Here is a 21,392-nt window from a genome sequence, read left to right as displayed (position 1 = left end):
TCTATGGTGTAAGAAAGTGGTCCTGTTTCTTTCTTTTGCATGTGTAGCTGTCCAATTTCCCCAACACCATTGTTGAGGAGACTGTCCTTTGCCCATTGGATATTCTTTCCTGCTTTGTCAAAGATTAATTGACCATATAGTTGGGGGGCTTTCTATTCTGTTCCATTGATCTATGTGCCTGTTTCTGTGCCAGTAGCATACTGTTTTGATTACTTTGTAACATAACTTGAAGTCCAGGATTATGATGCCTCCAGCTTTGTTTTTCTCTTGCAAGGTTGCTTTGACTATTCAGGGTCTTTTGTGTTCCCATACAAATTGTAGGATTGTTTGTTCTAGTTATTTTATTTTATTTTATTATTTTATTTTATTTTATTTATTTTATTTTATTTATTTTATTTTATTTATTTTATTTTTTTCAATATATGAAATTTATTGTCAAATTGGTTTCCATACAACACCCAGTGCTCATCCCGAAAGGTGCTCTCCTCAATATCCATAACCACCCTCCCCTCCCTCCTCCCCCCCCCCCCCCCCAATCAACCCTCAGTTTGTTCTCAGTTTTTAAGAGTCTCTTATGCTTTGGCTCTCTCCCACTCTAACCTCTTTTTTTTTTTTTTTTGTCTCCTTCCCTCCTCCATGGGTTTCCGTTAAGTTTCTCAGGATCCACATAAGAGTGAAACCATATGGTATCTGTCTTTCTCTGTATGGCTTATTTCACTTAGCATCACACTCTCCAGTTCCATCCACGTTGCTAAAAAGGGCCATAATTCATTCTTTCTCATTGCCACATAGCACTCCATTGTGTGTATAAACCACATCTTCTTTATCCATTTGTCAGTTGATGTACACTTAGGCTCCTTCCATAATTTGGCTATTGTTGAAAGTGCTGCTATAAACATTGGGGTGCACGTGCCCCTGTGCATCAGTACTCCTGTATCCCATGGGTAAATTCCTACCAGTGCTATTGCTGGGTCATAAGGTAGTTCTATTTTTCTTTTTTTTTTCTTTTTTTTTTTTTTTTTGCCACTGATTTTTTTTGTATATGGATATTTATTTTTTATTTTTTTAAAATATATGAAATTTATTGTCAAGTTGGTTTCCATGCAACACTCAGTGCTCATCCCAAAAGATGCCCTCTTCAATACCCATCACCTACCCTCCCCTCCCTCCCACCCCCCATCAGCCCTCAGTTTGTTCTCATTTTTTAAGAGTCTCTTATGCTTTCGCTCTCTCCCACTCTAGCCTCTCTTTTTGTTTATTCTTCCTTCCCCTCCCCCATGGGTTCCTGTTAAGTTTCTTAGGATCCACATAAGAGTGAAAACATATGGTATCTGTCTTTCTCTGTATGGCTTATTTCACTTAGCATCACACTCTCCAGTTCCATCCATGTTGCTACAAAGGGCCATATTTCATTCTTTCTCATTGCCACGTAGTACTCCATTGTGTATATAAACCACAATTTCTTTATCCATTCATCAGTTGATGGACATTTCAGCTCTTTCCATAATTTGGCTATTGTTGAGAGTACTGCTATAAACATTGGGATTCAAGTGGCCCTGTGCATCAGTACTCCTGTATCCCTTGGGTAAATTCCTAGCAGTGCTACTGCTGGGTCATAGGGTAGGTCTATTTTTAATTTTTTGAGGAACCTCCACACTGTTTTCCAGAGTGGCTGCACCAGTTTGCATTCCCACCAACAGTGCAAGAGGGTTCCCGTTTCTCCACATCCTCTCCTGCATCTATAGTCTCCTGATTTATTCATTTTGACCACTCTGACTGGCATGAGGTGATGTCTGAGTGTGGTTTTGATTTGTATTTCCCTGATGAGGAGCGACATTGAGCATCTTCTCATGTGCCTGTTGGCCATCCGGATGTCTTCTTTAGAGAAGTGTCTCTTCATGTTTTCTGCCCATTTCTTCACTGGATTATTGGTTTTTTGGGTGTGGAGTTTGGTGAGCTCTTTATAGATTTTGGGTACTAGCCCTTTGTCCGATATGTCATTTGCAAATATCTTTTCCCATTCCGTTGGTTGCCTTTTAGTTTTGTTGATTGTTTCTTTTACTGTGCAGAAGCTTTTTATCTTCATGAGGTCCCAACAGTTCATTTTTGCTTTTGATTCCCTTGCCTTTGGGGATGTGTCAAGTAAGAAATTGCTACGGCTGAAGTCAGAGAGGTCTTTTCCTGTTTTCTCCTCTAGAGTTTTGATGGTTTCCTGTCTCACATTCAGGTCCTTTATCCATTTTGAGTTTATTTTTGTGAATGGTGTGAGAAAGTGGTCTAGTTCCAACCTTCTGCATGTTGCTGTCCAGTTCTCCCAGCACCATTTGTTAAAAAGACTGTCTTTTTTCCATTGGATATTCTTTTCTGCTTTGTCAAAGATTAGTTGGCCATACTTTTGTGGGTCTGGTTCTGGGGTTTCTATTCTATTCCATTGGTCTATGTGTCTGTTTTTATGCCAATACCATGCTGTCTTGATGATGACAGCTTTGTAGTAGAGGCTAAAGTCTGAGATTGTGATGCCTCCTGCTTTGGTCTTCTTCTTCAAAATTACTTTGGCTATTCGGGGCCTTTTGTGGTTCCATATGAATTTTAGGATTGCTTGTTCTAGCTTCGAGAAGAATGCTGATGCAATTTTGATTGGGATTTCATTGAATGTGTAGATAGCTTTGGGTAGTATTGACATTTTGACAATATCCATTCTTCCAACCCATGAGCATGGAATGTTTTTCCATTTCTTTATATCGTCTTCAATTTTCCTTCATAAGCTTTCTAGAGTTTTCAGCATACAGATCTTGTACATCTTTGGTTAGATTTATTCCTAGGTATTTTATGCTTCTTGGTGCAATTGTGAATGGGATCAGTTACTTTATTTGTCTTTGTGTTGCTTCATTATTAGTGTATAAGAATGCAACTAATTTCTGTACATTGATTTTGTATCCTGCAACTTTGCTGAATTCATGTATCAGTTCTAGCAGACTTTTGGTGGCGTCTATCGGATTTTCCATGTATAATATCATGTCATCTGCAAAAAGTGAAAGCTTGACTTCATATTTGCTAATTTTGATGCCTTTGATTTCCTTTTGTTGTCTGATTGCTGATGCTAGCACTTCCTCCACTGTGTTAAACAACAGCGGTGAGAGAGGACATCCCTGTCGTGTTCCTGATCTCAGGGAAAAAGCTCTCAGTTTTTCCCCATTGAGGATGATGTTAGCTGTGGGCTTTTCATAAATGGCTTTTATGATGTTTAAGTATGTTCCTTCTGTCCCGACTTTCTCGAGGGTTTTTATTAAGAAAAGATGCTGAATTTTGTCAAATGCTTTTTCTGCATCACTTGACAGGATCATGTGGTTCTTATCTTTTCTTTTATTAATGTGATGTATCACGTTGATTGATTTGCAAATGTTGAACCACCCCTGCATCCCAGGAATGAATCCCACTTGATCATGGTGAGTAATTCTTTTTCTATGCTGTTGAATTCGATTTGCCAGTATCTTATTGAGAATGTTTGCATCCATATTCATCAGGGATATTGGCCTGTAGTTCTCTTTTTTTACTGGGTCTCTGTCTGGTTTAGGAATCAAAGTAATACTGGCTTCATAGAATGAGTCTGGAAGTTTTCCTTCCCTTTCTATTTTTTCAAATAGCTTGAGAAGGATAGGTATTATCTCTGCTTTAAATGTCTGGTAGAACTCCCCTGGGAAGCCATCTGGTCCTGGACTCTTATTTGTTGGGAGATTTTTGATAACTGAGTCAATTTCTTTGCTGGTTATGGGTCTGTTCAAGCTTTCTATTTCCTCCTGATTGAGTTTTGGAAGTGTCTAGGTATTTAGGAATTTGTCCATTTCTTCCAGGTTGTCCAGTTTGTTGGCATATAATTTTTCATAGTATTCCCTGATAATTGCTTGTATTTCTGAGGGATTGGTCGTAATAATTCCATTTTCATTCATGATTTTATCCATTTGGGTCATCTCCCTTTTCTTTTTGAGAAGCCTAGCTAAAGGTTTATCAATTTTGTTTATTTTTTCAAAAAACCAACTCTTGGTTTCATTGATCTGCTCTATAGTTTTTTTAGATTCTATATTGTTTATTTCTGCTCTGATCTTTATTATTTCTCTTCTTCTGCTGGGTTTAGGGTGTCTTTGCTGTTCTTCTTCTATTTCCTTTAGGTGTGCTGTTAGATTTTGTATTTGGGATTTTTCTTGTTTCTTGAGATAGGCCTGGAGTGCAATGTATTTTCCTCTCAGGACTGCCTTTGCTGCATCCCAAAGCGTTTGGATTGTTGTATTTTCATTTTCGTTTCTTTCCATATATTTTTTAATTTCTTCTCTAACTGCCTGGTTGACCCATTCATTCTTTAGTAGGGTGTTCTTTAACCTCCATGCTTTTGGAGGTTTTCCAGACTTTTTCCTATGGTTGATTTCAGGCTTCACAGCATTGTGGTCTGAAAGTATGCATAGTATGATCTCAATTCTTGTATACTTATGAAAGGCTGTTTTGTGACCCAGCATGTGATCTATCTTGGAGAATGTTCCATGTGCACTCAAGAAGAAAGTATATTCTGTTGCTTTGGGATGCAGAGTTCTAAATATATCTGTCAAGTCCATCTGATCCAATGTATCATTCAGGGCCCTTGTTTCTTTATTCACCATGTGTCTCGATGATCTATCCATCGCTGTGAGTGGGGTATTAAAGTCCCCTGCAATTACCACATTCTTATCAATAAGGTTGCTCATGTATGTGAGTAATTGTTTCATATATTTGGGGGCTCCTGTATTCGGCGCATAGACATTTATAATTGTTAGCTCTTCCTGATGGATAAACCCTGTAATTATTATATAATGGCCATTTCCATCTCTTGTTACAGCCTTTAGTTTAAAGTCAAGTTTGTCTGATATAAGTATGGCTACTCCAGCTTTCTTTTGAGTTCCAGGAGCATGATAAATAGTTCTCCATCCCCTCACTTTCAATCTGAAGGTGTCCTCAGGTCTAAAATGAGTCTCTTGTAGACAGCAAATAGATGGGTCTTGTTTTTTTTTAATCCATTCTGATACCCTATGTCTTTGGTTGGCTCATTTAGTCCATTTACGTTCAGTGTTATTATAGAAAGATATGGGGTTAGAGTCATTGTGATGTCTGTAGGTTTCATGCTTGTAGTGATGTCTCTGGTACTTTGTTTCACAGGATCCCCCTTAGGATCTCTTGTAGGGCTGGTTTAGTGGTGACGAATTCCTTCAGTTTTTGTTTGGGAAGACCTTTATCTCTCCTTCTATTCTAAATGACAGACTTGCTGGATAAAGGATTCTCAGCTGCATATTTTTTCTGTTCATCACATTGAAGATTTCCTGCCATTCCTTTCTGGCCTGCCAAGTTTCAGTAGAGAGATCGTTCATGAGTCTTATTCGTCTCCCTTTATATGTTAGAGCATGTTTATCCCTAGCTGCTTTCAGAATTTTCTCTTTATCCTTGTATTTTGCCAGTTTCACTATGATATGTCGTGCAGAAGATCGATTCAAGTTACGTCTGAAGTGAGTTCTCTGTGCCTCTTGGATTTCAATGCCTTTTTCCTTCCCCAGATCAGGGACGTTCTCAGTTATTATTTCTTCAAGTACACCTTCAGCACCTTTCCCTCTCTCTTTCTCCTCTGGAATACCAATTATGCGTAGATTATTTCTCTTTAGTGTATCACTTAGTTCTCTAATTTTCCCCTTATACTCCTGGATTTTTTATCTCTCTTTTTCTCAGCTTCTTCTTTTTCCATAATTTTATCTTCTAGTTCACCTATTCTCTCCTCTGCCTCTTCAATCCGAGCTGTGGTCGTCTCCATTTTATTTTGCAGCTCATTGATAGCATTTTTTTAGCTCCTCCTGGCTGTTCCTTAGTCCCTTGATCTCTGTAGCAATAGATTCTCTGATGTCCTCTATACTGTTTTCAAGCCCAGCAATTAATTTTATGACTATTATTCTAAATGCACTTTCTGTTATATTGTTTAAATCGTTTTTGATCAGTTCGTTAGCTGTCACTATTTCCTGGAGATTCTTTTGAGGGGAATTCTTCCGTTTCGTCATTTTGGATAGTCCCTGGAGTGGTGTGGAACTGCAGGGCACTTCCCCTGTGCTGTCTTGAATAACTTGTGTTGGTGGGTGAGGCCGCAGTCAGACCTGATGTCTGCCCCCAGCCCACTGCTGGGGCCGCAGTCAGACTGGTGTGTACCTTCTCTTCCCCTCTCCTACAGGCAGGATTCACTGTGGGGTGGTGTAGCCCATCTGGGCTACTTGTACACTGCCAGGCCTGTGGTGCTGGGGATCTGGCGTATTAGCTGGGGTGGATCAGCAAGGTGCACGGGGGCGGGAGGGGCAGGCTCAGCTCGCTTATCCTTCGGTGATCTGCTTCGGGAGGGGCCCTGTGGCACCGGGAGGGAGTCAGACCCGCCACTGGAGGGATGGATCCGCAGAAGCACAGCGTTGGGTGTTTGCGCGGTGCAAGCAGGTTCCCTGACAGGAACTGGTTCCCTTTGGGATTTTGGCTGGGGGATGGGCGAGGGAGATGGCGCTGGCGAGCATCTTTGTTCCCCGCCAAGCTGAGCTCTGTCATCTGGGGCTCAACAACTCTCCCTCCCGTTGCCCTCCATCCCTGCCACTCTCTGAGCAGAGCTGTTAACTTATAACCTTCCAGATGTTAAGTCCCGCTTGCTGTCAGAACACACTCCGTCCGGCCCCTCAGCTTTTGCAAGCCAGACATGGGGGCTTTGCTTTTCCGGCGGGCTGCCTCTCGGCCCTGGCTCCCTCCGCCAGTCCGTGTAGTGCGCACCTCCTCTCCGTCCTTCCTACCCTCTTCCGTGGGCCTCTCGTCTACGCTTGTCTCCGGAGAATCCATTCTGCTAGTCTTCTGGTGGCTTTCTGGGTTATTTAGGCAGGTGTGGGTGGAATCTAAGTGATCAGCAGGATGCGGTGAGCCCAGCGTCCTCCTACGTCACTATCTTCCAGCCTATCAAGTTCTAACACATTCTAAGAAAAAAAAACAAACAAACTAGTTTTCGTTTTACTCCTCCCTCCAGGTTTTATGTATATGCTGTCATTTTTTATCTTTTTTATTCATAATTTTCTTGCATCTAATTATGATGGTTTCTTTTCCACTTAATAAAGTCTCTTTAACATTTCTTGCAAGGCTAGTTAAATGCTGAAGTGCTTTTGTTGCATCCACACGACTCCTGAAACAGAATGCTATGGGCACCAGAGATAGTCACAACAAAGTTTATTACAATGAGAGGCAAGGCCGACCGAATGGGACCAACGCTCCTGATAAGAGTGCGGCCCCAAACAGCCCGGGTTCAGAATTTTTAAAGCCGATCACATCGTATTATCATTATCTGGGAACAGAACAGAGAAACAGTTCCCAGATGAGTTAGAAACAGTTGCCAGATGAGTCAGAAACAGTTATGGAATGAGGTAATTATTTCAGACTTTCTGCCGCTAAGTCACAACCAGTGGATCTCCTTGACCTTGTCTTTGATGCTCTTTTCTTTGAGCTTTTGTTTCCTTCATTGGTAAAGCCTGATTCACAAGAGTATGAAGCGTGATTTACAAGAGTAAAAACAAGGCTGTTATCTTTTGACCTTCAGTGTCAGAACAAAGCTGTTATTTTTCAAGCTAAGCGTTAGCCCTACACTACAATTTAACCCTTACACTTTAACTTTTGTTTGTCAGGGAAACTTTTTTTTCCTTTTTCTTTCTTTCTTTATTTTGAGAGCGAGAGGGAGAACATGCACATGAGCAGGGGAAGAGCAGGGAGAGAGAGTCGTAGCCAGGCCCTGTGTGTTGTCTGTCAAAGCCCCACTGGGGGCTTGACCTCATGAACTGTGTGATCATGAATGGAGCCAAAATCAAGAGTCAAAGGCTTAACCAGCTGAGCTACCCAGGCACCCCATATCAGGGAAACTCTTTACCTCTCTTTCAAATCTGAATGATCACTTTGCCAGGCAGAGTATTTTTGGTTGTTCCTTTTTTCCTTTCAGCACTTTGAATATATGCTGCTATTCCCTTCTGGCCTGCAGAGTTTCTGCTGAAAAATCAGCTGATAGGTTTATTGGGTTTCCCTTGTTCATAACTTTCAGCTTCTCTTGATGCTTTTTAATTTTTTTTTAACATTTATTCATTTTTGAGAGACAGTGTATGAGTGGGGGAGGGGCAGAGAGACAGGGAGAATCCGAAGCAGGCTCCATGGTCTGAGCTATCAGTTCAGAGCCCAATGCAGGGCTTGAACTCACAGACCACGAGATCATGACCTGAGCGGAAGTCAGACGCTTAACTGACTGAGCTACCCAGGCGCCCATTCTTGCTGCTTTTAAAATTCTCTTTATCAGGTGTCTCGGTGGCTTAGTCGGTTAAGATCCGACTTTGGCTCAAGTCATCTCACGGTTTGTGAGTTTGAGCCCTGTGTCAGGCTCTGTGCTGACACCTCGGAGCCTGGAATCTGCTTCAGATTTTCTGTCTCCCTCTCTCTCTGCCTCACCCTTGCTTGCACACATGCATATGCACGTTCTGTCTCTCTCTCTCAAAAATAAAAGTAAATAAACATTTAAAAAATTATCTCTTTATCTTTAACCTTTGACATTTTCATTATGTGTCATGGTGTGGAGCTCCTTGGGTTCATCTTTTTTGGTTCTCTTTTTGGTTCTTGAACCTAGATGTCTGTTTCCTTCCTTGTGTTAGGGAAGTTTTCAGTTATTATTTCTTCAAATAAGCTTTCTCTCTTCTTCTGGGACCCCTATAATGTGAACGTTTGTTTGCTTGATGTTATCCAAGAGATTCCTTAAACTTCCTCATTTTTCCCCCATTCTTTTTTTGCTGTTCAGCTGAGTGCTTTCTGTTAGCCTGTCTTCCAGATTGCTGATAGATTCTTCTGCATCTGCCAATCTGTTGATTCCCTCTAGTGTGTTTTTCATTTCACTTATTCTATTCTTCAACTCTGAGTAGTTCTTATTTATATTTCCTGTCTTTTTATTGAAGATCTCACTGAGTTCTTCCACTCTTCTCTCCAGCCGGGTGAGCATCTTTTTGATCATTACTTTAAATTCTTTTTCAGGCATATTGCTTATCTCCAATTCATTTAGTTCCTTGTATGAGGTTTTGTTTTGTTCTTTCTTTTGGAGCATATTCATCTATCTCCCCATGTTGCTTGACTTTCTGTGTTTGTTTCTATGGATTAGGCAGAACAGCTACTTAAACTTGAAGGAATGGTCTTGTGTATGGTTGTCCCCTTTATAGATTGTGTGTGTTTGGTGACTTTTGCTGGCTGGCTGGAATTGTGGCTTGCATGGGCTTGGGAGTCCCCTCCATGCAGTGAGCATTCTGGCTGAACAGCTAAGGCTGAAGTGGGTGCAGATCAGTGTGGTCCCCGGATGCTCCACACAGCTCTTGTCCAGGCAGGACAGTTAAGGCTAACGTGGGTGCAAGCTGGGGTGTCACAAGGCTCTCTGTGGGGAGGGTGTCCTGGCAGGGTGGCTAGAACTGAGGCAGGGTGCAGGCTGGAAGGTCCTGGAGCTTTCTGTGCAGCAGGCATTCTGGCAGAGTAGCTAAAGCTGAACTGGGTACAGGCTGGGTGGGGGTGGGTCTCGGGGTTCTAAGAACTGAGGGCACCCTGACAGGACAGTTAAGGCTAAAGTGGGTGCAGCCCAGATGTTCTCAGGGTTCTAAGCACTGAGGGTGTCCTGGCAGGTCAACTAAAACTGAAATGGGTTCAGGCTAGTAAATCCCAGTGTGCTCTGGGCTGGGGGTGCCCTGGTGGGGCAGCTGGAGCTGAGACAGTGTGTGGGCTGGGAGGTCCCTGGGCTCTGTGCAGAGGGTATACTGGCAGGATAGCTGAAGCTGATGTGGGTGTAAACCAGGGTGTTCCAGGACTCTGTACAGACTGTGCCCCAGAGGGGTAGCTGGAGTTAAGGCAAGTCATAGCCCAATGGGGTCTTTGGGCTTTCCATGAAAAATGTGTCCTGGTAGAACAGTTGAAGCTGATGTGGCCACAAGTTGGAGTGTCCCAGGGTTCTCCATACTAAGGACAACCTGGCAGGATAACTGAACCTGAATTAGGTGCAAGCTAGGGTGTCTCACTGTATGCAGCACAGGGTTTGCCCTGGCACAGTGGTGGGAACCAATGCAGGCATGGGCCAGGAGTTCCCAGGGTACACTATGCAGGGGGCACCCTGGCAGGTTGGCTGAATCTAAAGCGAACTCAGGTAGGAGTTTCCAGAGCTCTCTGCCCTGGGGATGCTGTAGGTAAGCCATCTGAGGCAAAAGTGGTGTGGGCCTGCTGTGTCACCTTGGCATGAAGGCTGGAGCTGTAGGGAGCACTAACTGGTGTCCTAGTGTGCATTACTCTGTGGCCACCTTGGTGGAATGGCTGGGGCCGGTGTGGGCTAGGGACCTAGGGCTTACTGAGGTGGCAGGCAGGTAGGGCACTTAGACTGTCCATTAGCTCCTCCCACGTGGGGACAGTTCCAGCAGCATCCTTGCCTTTTGGCAGAATTTTAAGGCTGGACTTTTTATTTGCTAGTTCTTTTAAACCAGGCTTTTTCCCCCCTGTGCCCCAGTACAACTGGGGCTGGTGTGGACTAGGGCACCCAGGGCTCACTGAAGGAGGCTGGCTCTGGTGTCTGGACCCTCCTCCAGTTTTTCAAGGTGGATAGGGGAGTGTAAACCCTATTGCTTTCCAGTCCCTTTGACCCAGAGAGAGTTCCAGATTTTCTACCATTTGTTGGTGTTCTGGGGCTTGCTTTTATAAAGTAGTTACTCTTTTATTTTTATTTTTTATTATTATTTTTTAAGTTCATTTATTTTTTTTTCAATTTTTTTTTTTTTTTTTTTTTTTGGGACAGAGAGAGACAGAGCATGAACGGGGGAGGGGCAGAGAGAGAGGGAGACACAGAATCGGAAACAGGCTCCAGGCTCCGAGCCATCGGCCCAGAGCCTGATGCGAGGCTCGAACTCACGGACCGCGAGATCGTGACCTGGCTGAAGTCGGACGCTTAACCGACTGCGCCACCCAGGCGCCCCTAAGTTTATTTATTTTTGAGAGAGAGAGAGACGGAGTGTAAGCAGGGGAGGGGCAGAGAGAGGGAGACACAGAATCCAAAGCAGGCTCCAGGCTCTGAACTTCCAGCACAGAGCCCAACGTGGGGCTTGAACTCACAAGCCGCAAGATCATGACCTGAGCCGAAATCGGACGCTCAACCGACTGAACCACCCAGGTGCCCCATTACTCTTTTATTTTTTATTATTTTTTTTCACAGTGACCAGATGGCATTTATTGCTGTAGCTCTTGTTTCTCACTGCAGTAAATTTAGTAGAGGAAACAAGACTAAAAATATGGAAACTTCACATCATCCTTGTGTGGGGGCCATTTGAATCTTCTCTATATCATTCCAATTTTAGTATATGTGCTGCCAAAACAAGTACAGCATTTCTCTTAAACTGCAGTTGGATTATCCTGTGCGCAAGGTCAGATGAATCTGTTCCCTGGCCCTTCAGTGTTATCCCTTCCCACTGCAGTTCACAGCATCAGGGGTGGGGGTTCCCTTTGTCACCATGTCTCTATCTATCTTATTCTCTTGTGCTGTTCTCTCTGTATTTTGTTGTACAGAATCTGTTTAGTTGTTTCTCAGGTCTTCTTCAGGAGGAATTGCTCTATGATAGGTGTAATTGGGTGTATTCTGTGGAAGGGATGAGTTCAGGGTCTTCTTCCTACCTTGCCATCTTGGACTGGAACCCCTAGCTGTGGTTTCTTGACAGTGTCAAGGATAAAACTGCCCTGTTTTACTAGTAATTTTCAGTAATTTAACCCAGGTGTCAGGGTTTTACACTATGTGTGGGACACAGAGTCCTCATCCTCAATGGGGAAAAACTGAGAGCTTTTCCTCTATGGTCATGAACAAGGTAGGGATGTCCACTCTCACTACTGTTATTTAACATAGTACTGGAAGTCCTAACCCCAGAAATCAGACAACAAAAGGAAATAAAAGGCATCCATATCAGCAAGGAAGAAGTAAAACTTTCCCTATTTGCAGATGACATGATACTCTATGTAGAACACCCAAGAGATTCCACACACAAAAAATTGCTAGAACTGTTATACGAGTTCAGCAAAGTTGCAGGATACAAAATCAATGTGCAGAAATCTGTTGCATTTTCATATCAATAATGAAGTAGCAGAGAGAGATATCATTAAATTGATCCAATTTATAATTGGACCCAAACCCATAAGATACCTAGGAATAAACCTAAACGAAGTAAATGGTCTATACTCTGAAAACTATAGAACACTGATGAAAGAAATTGAAGATGATGCAAAGAAATGGAAAAACATGCCGTATTCATGTATTGGAAGAACAAATATTGTTAAAATCACCATAATACCCAAAGCAATCTACACCTTTAATGCAATCCCTATTAAAATATCACCAGCATTTTTCACAGAGCTAGAACAAACAATCCTAAAATTTGTGTGGAACCACAAAAGATCCCAAATAGCCAAAGCAATCTCGAAAAAGAAAAGCAAAGCTGGAGCCATCACAACTCAAGACTTCAAATTATATTACAGGGGTGCCTGGGTGGCTCAGTCAATTAAGCGTCTGACTCTTGAATGTGAGTTCAAGCCCTGCATCAGGCTCTGCACTGACAGTGTGGAGCCTGCTTGGGATTCTCCTCTCCCTCTTTCTCTCTCTCTCTCTGTCTGCCTCTCCCCTACTCATGCTCATGTGCGCTCTCTTTGTTGCTCACTCTGTCTTAAATAAATAAACTAAGGAAACCCTATCACTAAGCTGTAGTGATCAAGACAGTGTGATATTGGCACAAAAACAGACACATAGATCAATGGAACAGAGTAGAAAAACCAGAAATGAACTCACAACTATATGGTCAATTAACCTTTAACAAAGCAAGAAAGAATATCCAATGGAAAAATGTCTCTTCACCAAATGGTTTTGGAAAAACTGGATGCCAACATGCAGAAGAATGAAACCAGATCACTTTTTATACCATACACAAAAATAAATTCAAGTGGATGGAAGACATAAATGTGGAACAGGAAAGCATCAAAATCCTGGAGGAGAATACAGGCAGTAACCTCTTTGATGTTGGCCATGGCAACTTCTTCCTTAGATATGTCTCCTGAGGCAAGGGAAACAAAAATAAACTATCAGGACTTCATCAAAATAAGAAGCTTCTACACAGTGAAGAAACAATTAACAAAATTGAAAGTCAAGCTTAGGAATGGGAGATGATACTTATAAATGACATATTTGATAAGGGTTTAGTATCCAAAATCCATAAAGAACTTATCAAACTCAACACCCCCCCCAAAAAAAAAATCCTGTTAAGAAATGGGCAGAAGACATGAATAGACGTTTTTCCAAAGAGATACAAATGGCTAGCAGACATGTGTAAGGGTGCTCAACATCATTGATCATTAAGGAAATACAAACCTGAAGTATAATGAGATATCACCTCACATCTGTCATAATGGCTAAAGTCAACAACACAGGAAACAACAGGTGTTGGCGAGGATGCAGAGAAAGGGGAACTCTCGTTGGTGAGAATGCAAACTGGTGCAGCCACTCTGGAAAACAGTGTAGAGGTTCCTCAAAAAGTTAAAAATAGAACTACCCTACCATCATCCAGCAGTACACTACTAGATATTTACTCAAAGTATAGAAAAATACTGATTCGAAGGGATGTATGCATCCTAATGTTTATAGCAGCATTATCAACGTTAACCAAATTATGGAAAGAGCCCAAATGACTATTCACTGATGAATGGATAAAGAAGTGGTGTATGTATACAATGGAATATTACTCGGCCATAAAAAAAGAATGGGATGTTTCCTTTTGCAACAACATGGATGCAGCTAGAATGTATCATACTAAGCGAAATAAGTCTGAGAAAGACAAATGCCGTATGATTTGACTTACATGTGGAATTGAAGAAAACAGATGAACATAGGGTGTAAAAGAAAAAAGGCTAATCAGAAAACAGACTGTTAACAATAGAGAACAAACTGAGGGTTACTATAGGGGTGGTAGATTGGGGGATGGGTAAATGGGTGATGGGTGTTTTGGGCACTTGTTGTGATGCACACCGGCTGTTGTATATAAGTTATGAATGACTGAATTCTGTATCTGAAACTGATACTACCCTGTGTGTTACCTAACTGGAATTTAAATAAAAGCTTAAAAAGAAAACAAGCTAAAACCTTAAAACTCTTAGAAGAAAACAAAGGAGATCTCTGTTGCTTAGGTTAGACAATGGTTTCTTTCATGTGACACCAAAAGCACAAACAACCAAAGGAGAAAAAATAACATAAATTGGACTTAATCAAAGTTAAAAACTTTTGATCTTCAAAAGACACCATGAAATAAGTGAAAATATAGCCCACAAAAGGTGCCCAAAATGTGCACATTATATGTTCATTAAAACATTGTATCTTAAAATATATGAGAAATTATTACAGAGCAACAATAAAAAGACAATCAGATTTTTTAAATGAGCATAGAATTTGAATACATATTTTTCTGAAGAAGGAATAGAAATGGTCAATATACACATAAAGGTGTTCATTATCATTCGGGAAATGCAAATCAAAATCAAAATGACATACTGTTTCAAATTCATAAGAATGGCTATAACCTCAAATGGTGGTGATGATGTGGAAAAATTGGAAACTTGACATATTTTTGTCAGAATCGAAAGATGATGCAGTTGTTTTGGAACAGAGTTTAGCAGTTCCTGAAGATGTTAAACATAGAGTTACCAGTTACAATATGACCCAGCAAATCCACTCCTAAGTGTATATATCTAAGAGAAATGAAATGTGTTCCACACAGAAACATGTGCCTGAATGTTCTTAATAGCATTATTTATAGTAACAAAAGTGAAAACAATGCAATGTCCATCAACTAATGAATGGGGAAAAAAGATGTTGTATCCATACAACGGAATGTTTGGCAATATACAGGTATGAAGTACCCATCCATGCTAAACATAAATGAACCTTGAAACATTATACTATGTATAATATGAAAGAAGCCAGCCAGAATAGACCACATATTATATAATTTAATTTATACAAAATGTCTATCTAGAATAGGCAATTTTATAGACAGAATAGATTAGTTGTTGTCAGGGTCTGGGGAAATGAGAATGGAAGTAATTGCTAATGCATATGGGTTTTGTTTTTGGATAATGAAATACTCTAAAATCAGATAGTGGTAATGATTGCACACCTCTGTGAATATAATAAAAACCTATAGCTTGTATTTTTAAAAAGATGAATTTATGGGGCACCTGGATGGCTCATTCAGTTAAGTGTCCAACTTTTGATTTCAACTCAGGTCATGATCTCACAGTTAGTGGGTTCGAGCATGCTGTCAGAGCAGAGCCTGCTTGGCAATCTCTCTCTCCTTCTCTCTGCCCCTTTCCCACTTGCTCTCTCTCAAAACAAATAAAATTTTTTAAAAAAGGGATGAGTTTATGAAATGTGAATTATATATCAATAAAGCTGTTAGAAAAAGAAACTAATACAAGAAAGATGTTAGACCTAATAGGGGTGGAGAATGGTTGTAGTGGTGGTTAAATTCACAGACCTGTTTGCTGATCAATTAAGTGTTAATGTGTATAAGGCATTGAGCACATACTTTGCACTTGATGAAATTATTTGTTGTACAGGTACTTTTTCAAACCATCTTTAGTCTGACATTGGGAGACAGGATGATGTTAGGCAGGATAACAGAGAGCTGCTGCCTCCAGAATTCCTGAGTTCAGCTAAGGCCATGATTCCATGCAACAGGCTGTTGTTTTCTGCTAGAGAATGCTTTGGATTTGTTCCTTGGTTACTGCGTGAGGGTAATGTCACTTTCTGTGGCCTGGATGAAACCTATGCTTTGGATTCAGAATGCTTCTTGCACATGAATGTGAGAATGCGCCAGGGAAGCACCTGAGGTATTTAGTGTGTTGAGACCTGGGGGGAAGAGGCAGATCTTAGTCGTGGAAAGTGTTTTTTCAAGGAATTGGCCTACAAAGATCACCATTTCCAGGCCTGAGGGCCCCATCAGTGTCCTTCAGGTGGGTACTACTTAGATAAATTTGCATCAGGGTTCCCTAGGCTGTAAAAGATGAGCCATTCAGGCCAGGTCAGAGAACCCTAACAACATCATGGGGATTGGATACTGCCTTAGCATAAATTAATTCTTCTACATTTCTGTTATCTGGAATTAGGGAAGGGATGAGATTGTTTAAACTTCTGAAGATCTTTTTATGGAAAGAGCCTAAATGTCCATCAACTGATGAATGGATAAAGAATTGTGGTTTAGATACACAATGGAATACTACGTGGCAATGAGAAAGAATGAAATATGGCCTCTTGTAGCAACGTGGATGGAACTGGAGAGTGTTAGGCTAAGTGAAATAAGTCATACAGAGAAAGACAGATACCATATGTTTTCACTCTTATGTGGATCCTGAGAAACTTAACAGAAGACCATGGGGGAGGGGAAGAAAAAAAAAAAAGAGGTTAGAGAAGGAGGGAGCCAAAACATAATAGACTCTTAAAAACTGAGAACAAACTGAGGATTGATGGGGAGTGGGATGCAGGGGAGGGTGGGTGATGGGTATTGAGGAGGGCACCTGTTGGGATGAGCACTGGGTGTTGCATGGAAACCAATTTGACAATAAATTTCATATTTATAAAAAAACAAAAAAACTTCTGAAGATCTTCTCAGTATATAAGTTGGGGTGTGGAAGGGACCAGGTGCCATGAAACGGGGAAGAAATACTTCACTTAGTCATTTAGAAGTAGGCCTCTTTTCATGGTTTCCTTTCCCCTCCCCTGTCTTCTCAGGACTGCACTTCTCCATGAGAAGAAGCCAGAGGAGGACTCATAAATTGAAATTCTAAGCCATGCCTTGTGTGAGTTCATGTTTCTTCTTCCCCTTTATATCAAACAATCACTGTTTTTTGGGATATGAATATTCAGTATCCTTATCTCCAGACTTTCTGCTTTACTGAGTGCTCTCCTGCTCACTCCCCTTCTAGTGAATGATGAGAATGGGTCCCAGGTGTTTCTCAATTGCCCCCCACTTCTCTAACAATATTTTAGGGATACATTTGCAAATCAGGAAATGTATTTGAGGAAAGCATAGAACCTCTCCAGTCAGGATGTGGTTTGATGAGATGGTACTACACATGAAAAATTTGGTCTTTCTCATTGACCTGAATGTTCTGATTAAGACGGAAATTGGTGTTAGTCTCAGAATGTGGTGAGTTCTAATCTGTGATTTTAAGATTGGTAATGTGATCAAATGTAGGATTGAGGACAGAGAGAGAATTGTGTAAGGGAATACTTCAGTGATTAATACCATTGACAGGGTCCATTTTGAATTAAATAGTATGTAGAAGCCAAGGGCCACATCTGTGTGAGTGTAGCTCATCTTTCATTAGCTTTCTGTTGCTCATAATAAGCAGAAGTGTACAGTGAGCAATGATAAGTGGTAAATATGATCAGCCAGATGATTAAATGATTGAGAATTTCAGAAACAGAGCTGTGAAGATCGTTAGAGGAAGAGTACAAACTACTGCAAAATATGAAAATGATGACAATCTTAATATGGAATATTACATAGTCTAAAAATGTTATCTATGAAAGGATTTTCCAGGGCTAGGAAGAAAGAATATTATTACGAAATTATTCTGAAACTTGACTTAGAAAGAAATTCTGAAATTATATATAAATCTTATTTTCTAAGGTAAACATTTTAAAAGACATTTTGGAATGTGCCCATCAGGTTTATTTTTTCTTTTGTCTTCCTCCTCCTCTCCTTCCAGCCCTCTCTTTTTCCCTCTCTTCTTTTCTTTCTGTTTTCATTCTTTAAAGGGAAAGGGGAGGAAGGAACTTTGAGTTTATTCGAGGATTTGCATGTGTTATGTGCTAGCATACATTATTCTATTTAATCAGAAAACTGTACTTACCTGGGTTTTGTTCATTCCCATTGCTATTCCCAAGAGGCTATGAATAAGAGTAAGTAATAGGAATGTTCAGAATTGTTTAAATACTCTGTATTTCACACTCACTTCCTTTCTATTACTTACCCACACTGATTTTCTCTTCCTCTCATTACTTGTGTGTGTGTGTGTGTGTGTGTGTGTGTGTGTGTGTTCCTCTCAATTACTTCTTTTTTTTTTTTTTTTTTTTTTTTTTAAATTTTTTTTCAATGTTTTTTATTTATTTTTGGGACAGAGAGACACAGAGCATGAACAGGGGAGGGGCAGAGAGAGAGGGAGACACAGAATTGGAAACAGGCTCCAGGCTCCGAGCTGTCAGCACAGAGCCCGACGCGGGGCTCGAACTCACAGACGCGAGATCGTGACCTGGCTGAAGTCGGCCACTTAACCGACTGCGCCACCCAGGCGCCCCCTTCTCAATTACTTCTAAAAAAACTTTCTTTATTTTGCCATTAACACTTGGACTTGTCATTTCAGAGGTTGGTGTTGTTCAAGGATGTGGCCATAGACTTCTCTCAGGAGGAGTGGGAATGCCTGGACTTGGAACAGAAGGATTTGTACAGAGATGTGATGTTGGAAAACTATAACAATCTGGTCTCACTGGGTAAGTTTGGTCCCAATAATTCAACTTCAATCTTTGTGAAATTCAGGAAATGTCTTAAGTACCTAGATGAATTTCAGATCCCTGTTCCCAACTAAGTAATTTATTGCTTATAGACTTTAAAATGGGCAGCTCCATTGAGTACCTTAATCATCTCTATTCTTCAGATAATCTTCCTGTGAATCTTTCTGTATTCTTCAGACGTTCTTCCTTTATGAACAAGGGTTCAATTTTATTTTGGATGAGCAGAGTATAACCATATCTATTTCCATTCTTATAAGCAGGATTTTCCATTTCTAAGACAGATGTACTTTCCTTATTGAAACAAGGGAAAGAGCCCTGGAAGGTTGTACAGGATGTGACAAGAAGTCAGAGTTCAGGTGAGTAAGAGATGGTCAAACAAGGGGAGGCCATTGTGGAGAACAGTCAAATCGCTTAATTCATTGGCTACAACTTTGAGATATTAGCTGAACAGTTCTCCTCAAAGATCAAACCAAGGCATGTGGAGTAAAAGCTTGAACGCTGGAAGGTAAAACTGTTTTAGCATCAGTTACCAAAGGAAACCCCTTTTTTTACCCGAATTACCACTTCCTTGCTTTTCTTTCATATTCACCTATATTTTCAAACAGGGAAAAGCCTTCCTTCTTCTCCTGTGATAACAATTTTACCTGTATTTTTGATCCAGTGAAACCTGTATGAGCCTTTATCTAACAAATATTTTTTTAAAATACCCTCTATGGTCTAAGTTTTGAGTGAACAAGAAAAACTCCCTATCCCCATCCCTAGGAAAGATCTGTTCTTTCCTAGCAGAAGAGATAGTTACAAATAAGAATGTAGAAGGAAGGAGTGATAAGTTTTATGAAGTAAAACAAAAAGCAGAGGAGAATAATGGTGTAATGGGAGGAGGTGTTTTATAGAGGGTGGTCAGGGATGGCCCTCTGAGATGCTGACATTTGAGGAGAGAAATGACTAAAGTGCTGGAGTAAGTTGTGCAAATTCTGAGAGAAGAGTGTGTAAGGCAGAGAGACTAGCAATTGCAAAGGAACTGAGGTAGGAATGAGTTTGATGCTTTTAAGGATCAGCAGATAAACAGGTGTGGCTGGGATGAGTGAGGGAGCATAAACATTGAAAATGAGCTGAGAGAGGAGGTGGGGCTGGGTCATGCAGGGACTTGTATGCCATGATGGAGAATTGGGATTATGTTGAAAGTATGATAAGAATTATTTCGAGCAGGGGAGTTATGTGACTGAACTTGTTATTTTCAAAGACTACTCTGGATACTGTATAGGAAATAAAATGGGAGCAAGAGTGAAGCAGGAAGACCAGTTGGAAAGCCATTTTTAGTCCACATTAGAAATTATGGTGGTTTAGATGAGGGCAGTAGCTTATAAGTAAAGGTGACATGAAAGAGTCAGATTCAGATCAGATTTTTAAAAAATTTTTCTTTAATGTTCATTCATTTTTGAGAGAGAGAGAGAGAAAGAGCGAATTAGCTGAGAGGGGCAGAGAAAGAGGGAGACACAGAATCGGAAGGAGGCTCCAGGCTTTGAGCTGTGAGTATAGAGCTGACATGGGGCTTGAACCCAAGAACTGCAACATCATGACCTGAGCCAAAGTCGGACGCTTAACCGACTGGGCCACCCAGGCACCCCAGATTCTGATCAGATTTTAAAGGTAGTACCTCTTGCTAATTAATTGGAAGTGGTATATGATGAAAGAGAAATCCAGAATAACTTCTTAGATTTATGCCTGAGCAACTGAATATCTTTTTCTTTGTTAGGAAAGACAGGTATTCAAGAGTTCTGTTTTGTTCATGATACTTTAGGGATATCTATTAGAAATCAGAAGAAATCAAGAAATGACCTGGAAAGAAATAATATACATATAAATAGAATTTAAAACTTAGAAGAAATAATTTATGAAGTTATATAACAGTTAAAAAAGAGAAAAACCCTAATCCACTCTGTATTTTAGTTAGAAAGAAGGGGAAGATTCTGCAAAGGAGACTGAGAAGGAATAGCTAGTGAGCTAATAGGAAAATAAGGAAAATGTGGTATCTCAGAAGCCAAGTGGAAAAAGGTATTTACGAAAGGGCAGCATCTTTCATATCAGGGAACATGAGTAAGTTGAGGACTCAGAATTGATCACTGGATTTGGTAATGAGGGAAAAGAAAGCTGTAGATTGGTTCAGATAGAAGGGAAGAGAAGGGAAATGGGAGGGAATTTAGTATAGGGAATGATTGGAAGAACTGGAATCACTTAGACCATGGTTTTAATGCCAGCTTTTGTCTTAAGCACATTACTTTACCAGACTGATAAGATTGTTGAGAAGATTTGGAATACTGAATACAATTACATTATACTAAGTTCTCAATAAGAGATCATTTTTATGGAAGGAAAATTAGGAGAAATGAAAAAACTACACTGCTGCATTTTGAAGTGCAGACAGAAGATTTCAAAGTAGAAGTTTGTGAATAGCTCCAGTCAGAAGGCTAGAAAACATTCTAGGGGCTACTCTATGTTGTGACTACCATACAATCAAGTTTTTCCTGAAGATTTCTTCTAACTAAATATCTCTTGATTCTGTGTGCTCTCACAATATCCACTAGCAACACTTTAAACCTATAGTGTCTCTAATTTGGGGTATTGCACTACCCTTCTAAATGGTTTTGACACAAGAGAGTAATGTTTTTAAAAAATATAAATCAGATCACATAACGATAAAATCAAAACTAGAAAGCCCTACCTA

The 21,392-nt window shown here is 40.6% G+C and overlaps 1 protein-coding gene and 1 non-coding gene across 3 annotated transcripts in view; one reads left to right on the top strand and one right to left on the bottom strand.

Annotated features, from left to right (window-relative positions):
• LOC131500311 (zinc finger protein 420) overlaps nucleotides 1-21,392 on the top strand; it is a 130,676-nt gene that overhangs the window by 29,829 nt on the left and 79,455 nt on the right. The window contains exons 2-4 of one of the 2 annotated variants that reach the window (XM_058709379.1): nucleotides 16,883-16,950; nucleotides 18,520-18,646; nucleotides 18,925-19,023. In XM_058709379.1, the coding sequence (XP_058565362.1) occupies nucleotides 16,942-16,950; nucleotides 18,520-18,646; nucleotides 18,925-19,023 (235 nt within the window). In that variant the 5' untranslated portion in view covers nucleotides 16,883-16,941. The remainder of the gene's footprint in view (nucleotides 1-16,882; nucleotides 16,951-18,519; nucleotides 18,647-18,924; nucleotides 19,024-21,392) is intronic. The other variant, XM_058709378.1, reaches the window with a different exon arrangement.
• LOC131500558 (U6 spliceosomal RNA) lies at nucleotides 11,341-11,447 on the bottom strand. Its single transcript, XR_009256362.1, has one exon. It is a non-coding gene; the product is annotated as a U6 spliceosomal RNA (small nuclear RNA).

Source organism: Neofelis nebulosa, chromosome 17, assembly GCF_028018385.1.
Source record: "Neofelis nebulosa isolate mNeoNeb1 chromosome 17, mNeoNeb1.pri, whole genome shotgun sequence".
NCBI lineage: Eukaryota > Metazoa > Chordata > Mammalia > Carnivora > Felidae > Neofelis > Neofelis nebulosa.
This window is presented reverse-complemented; position numbering and strand designations above follow the sequence as displayed.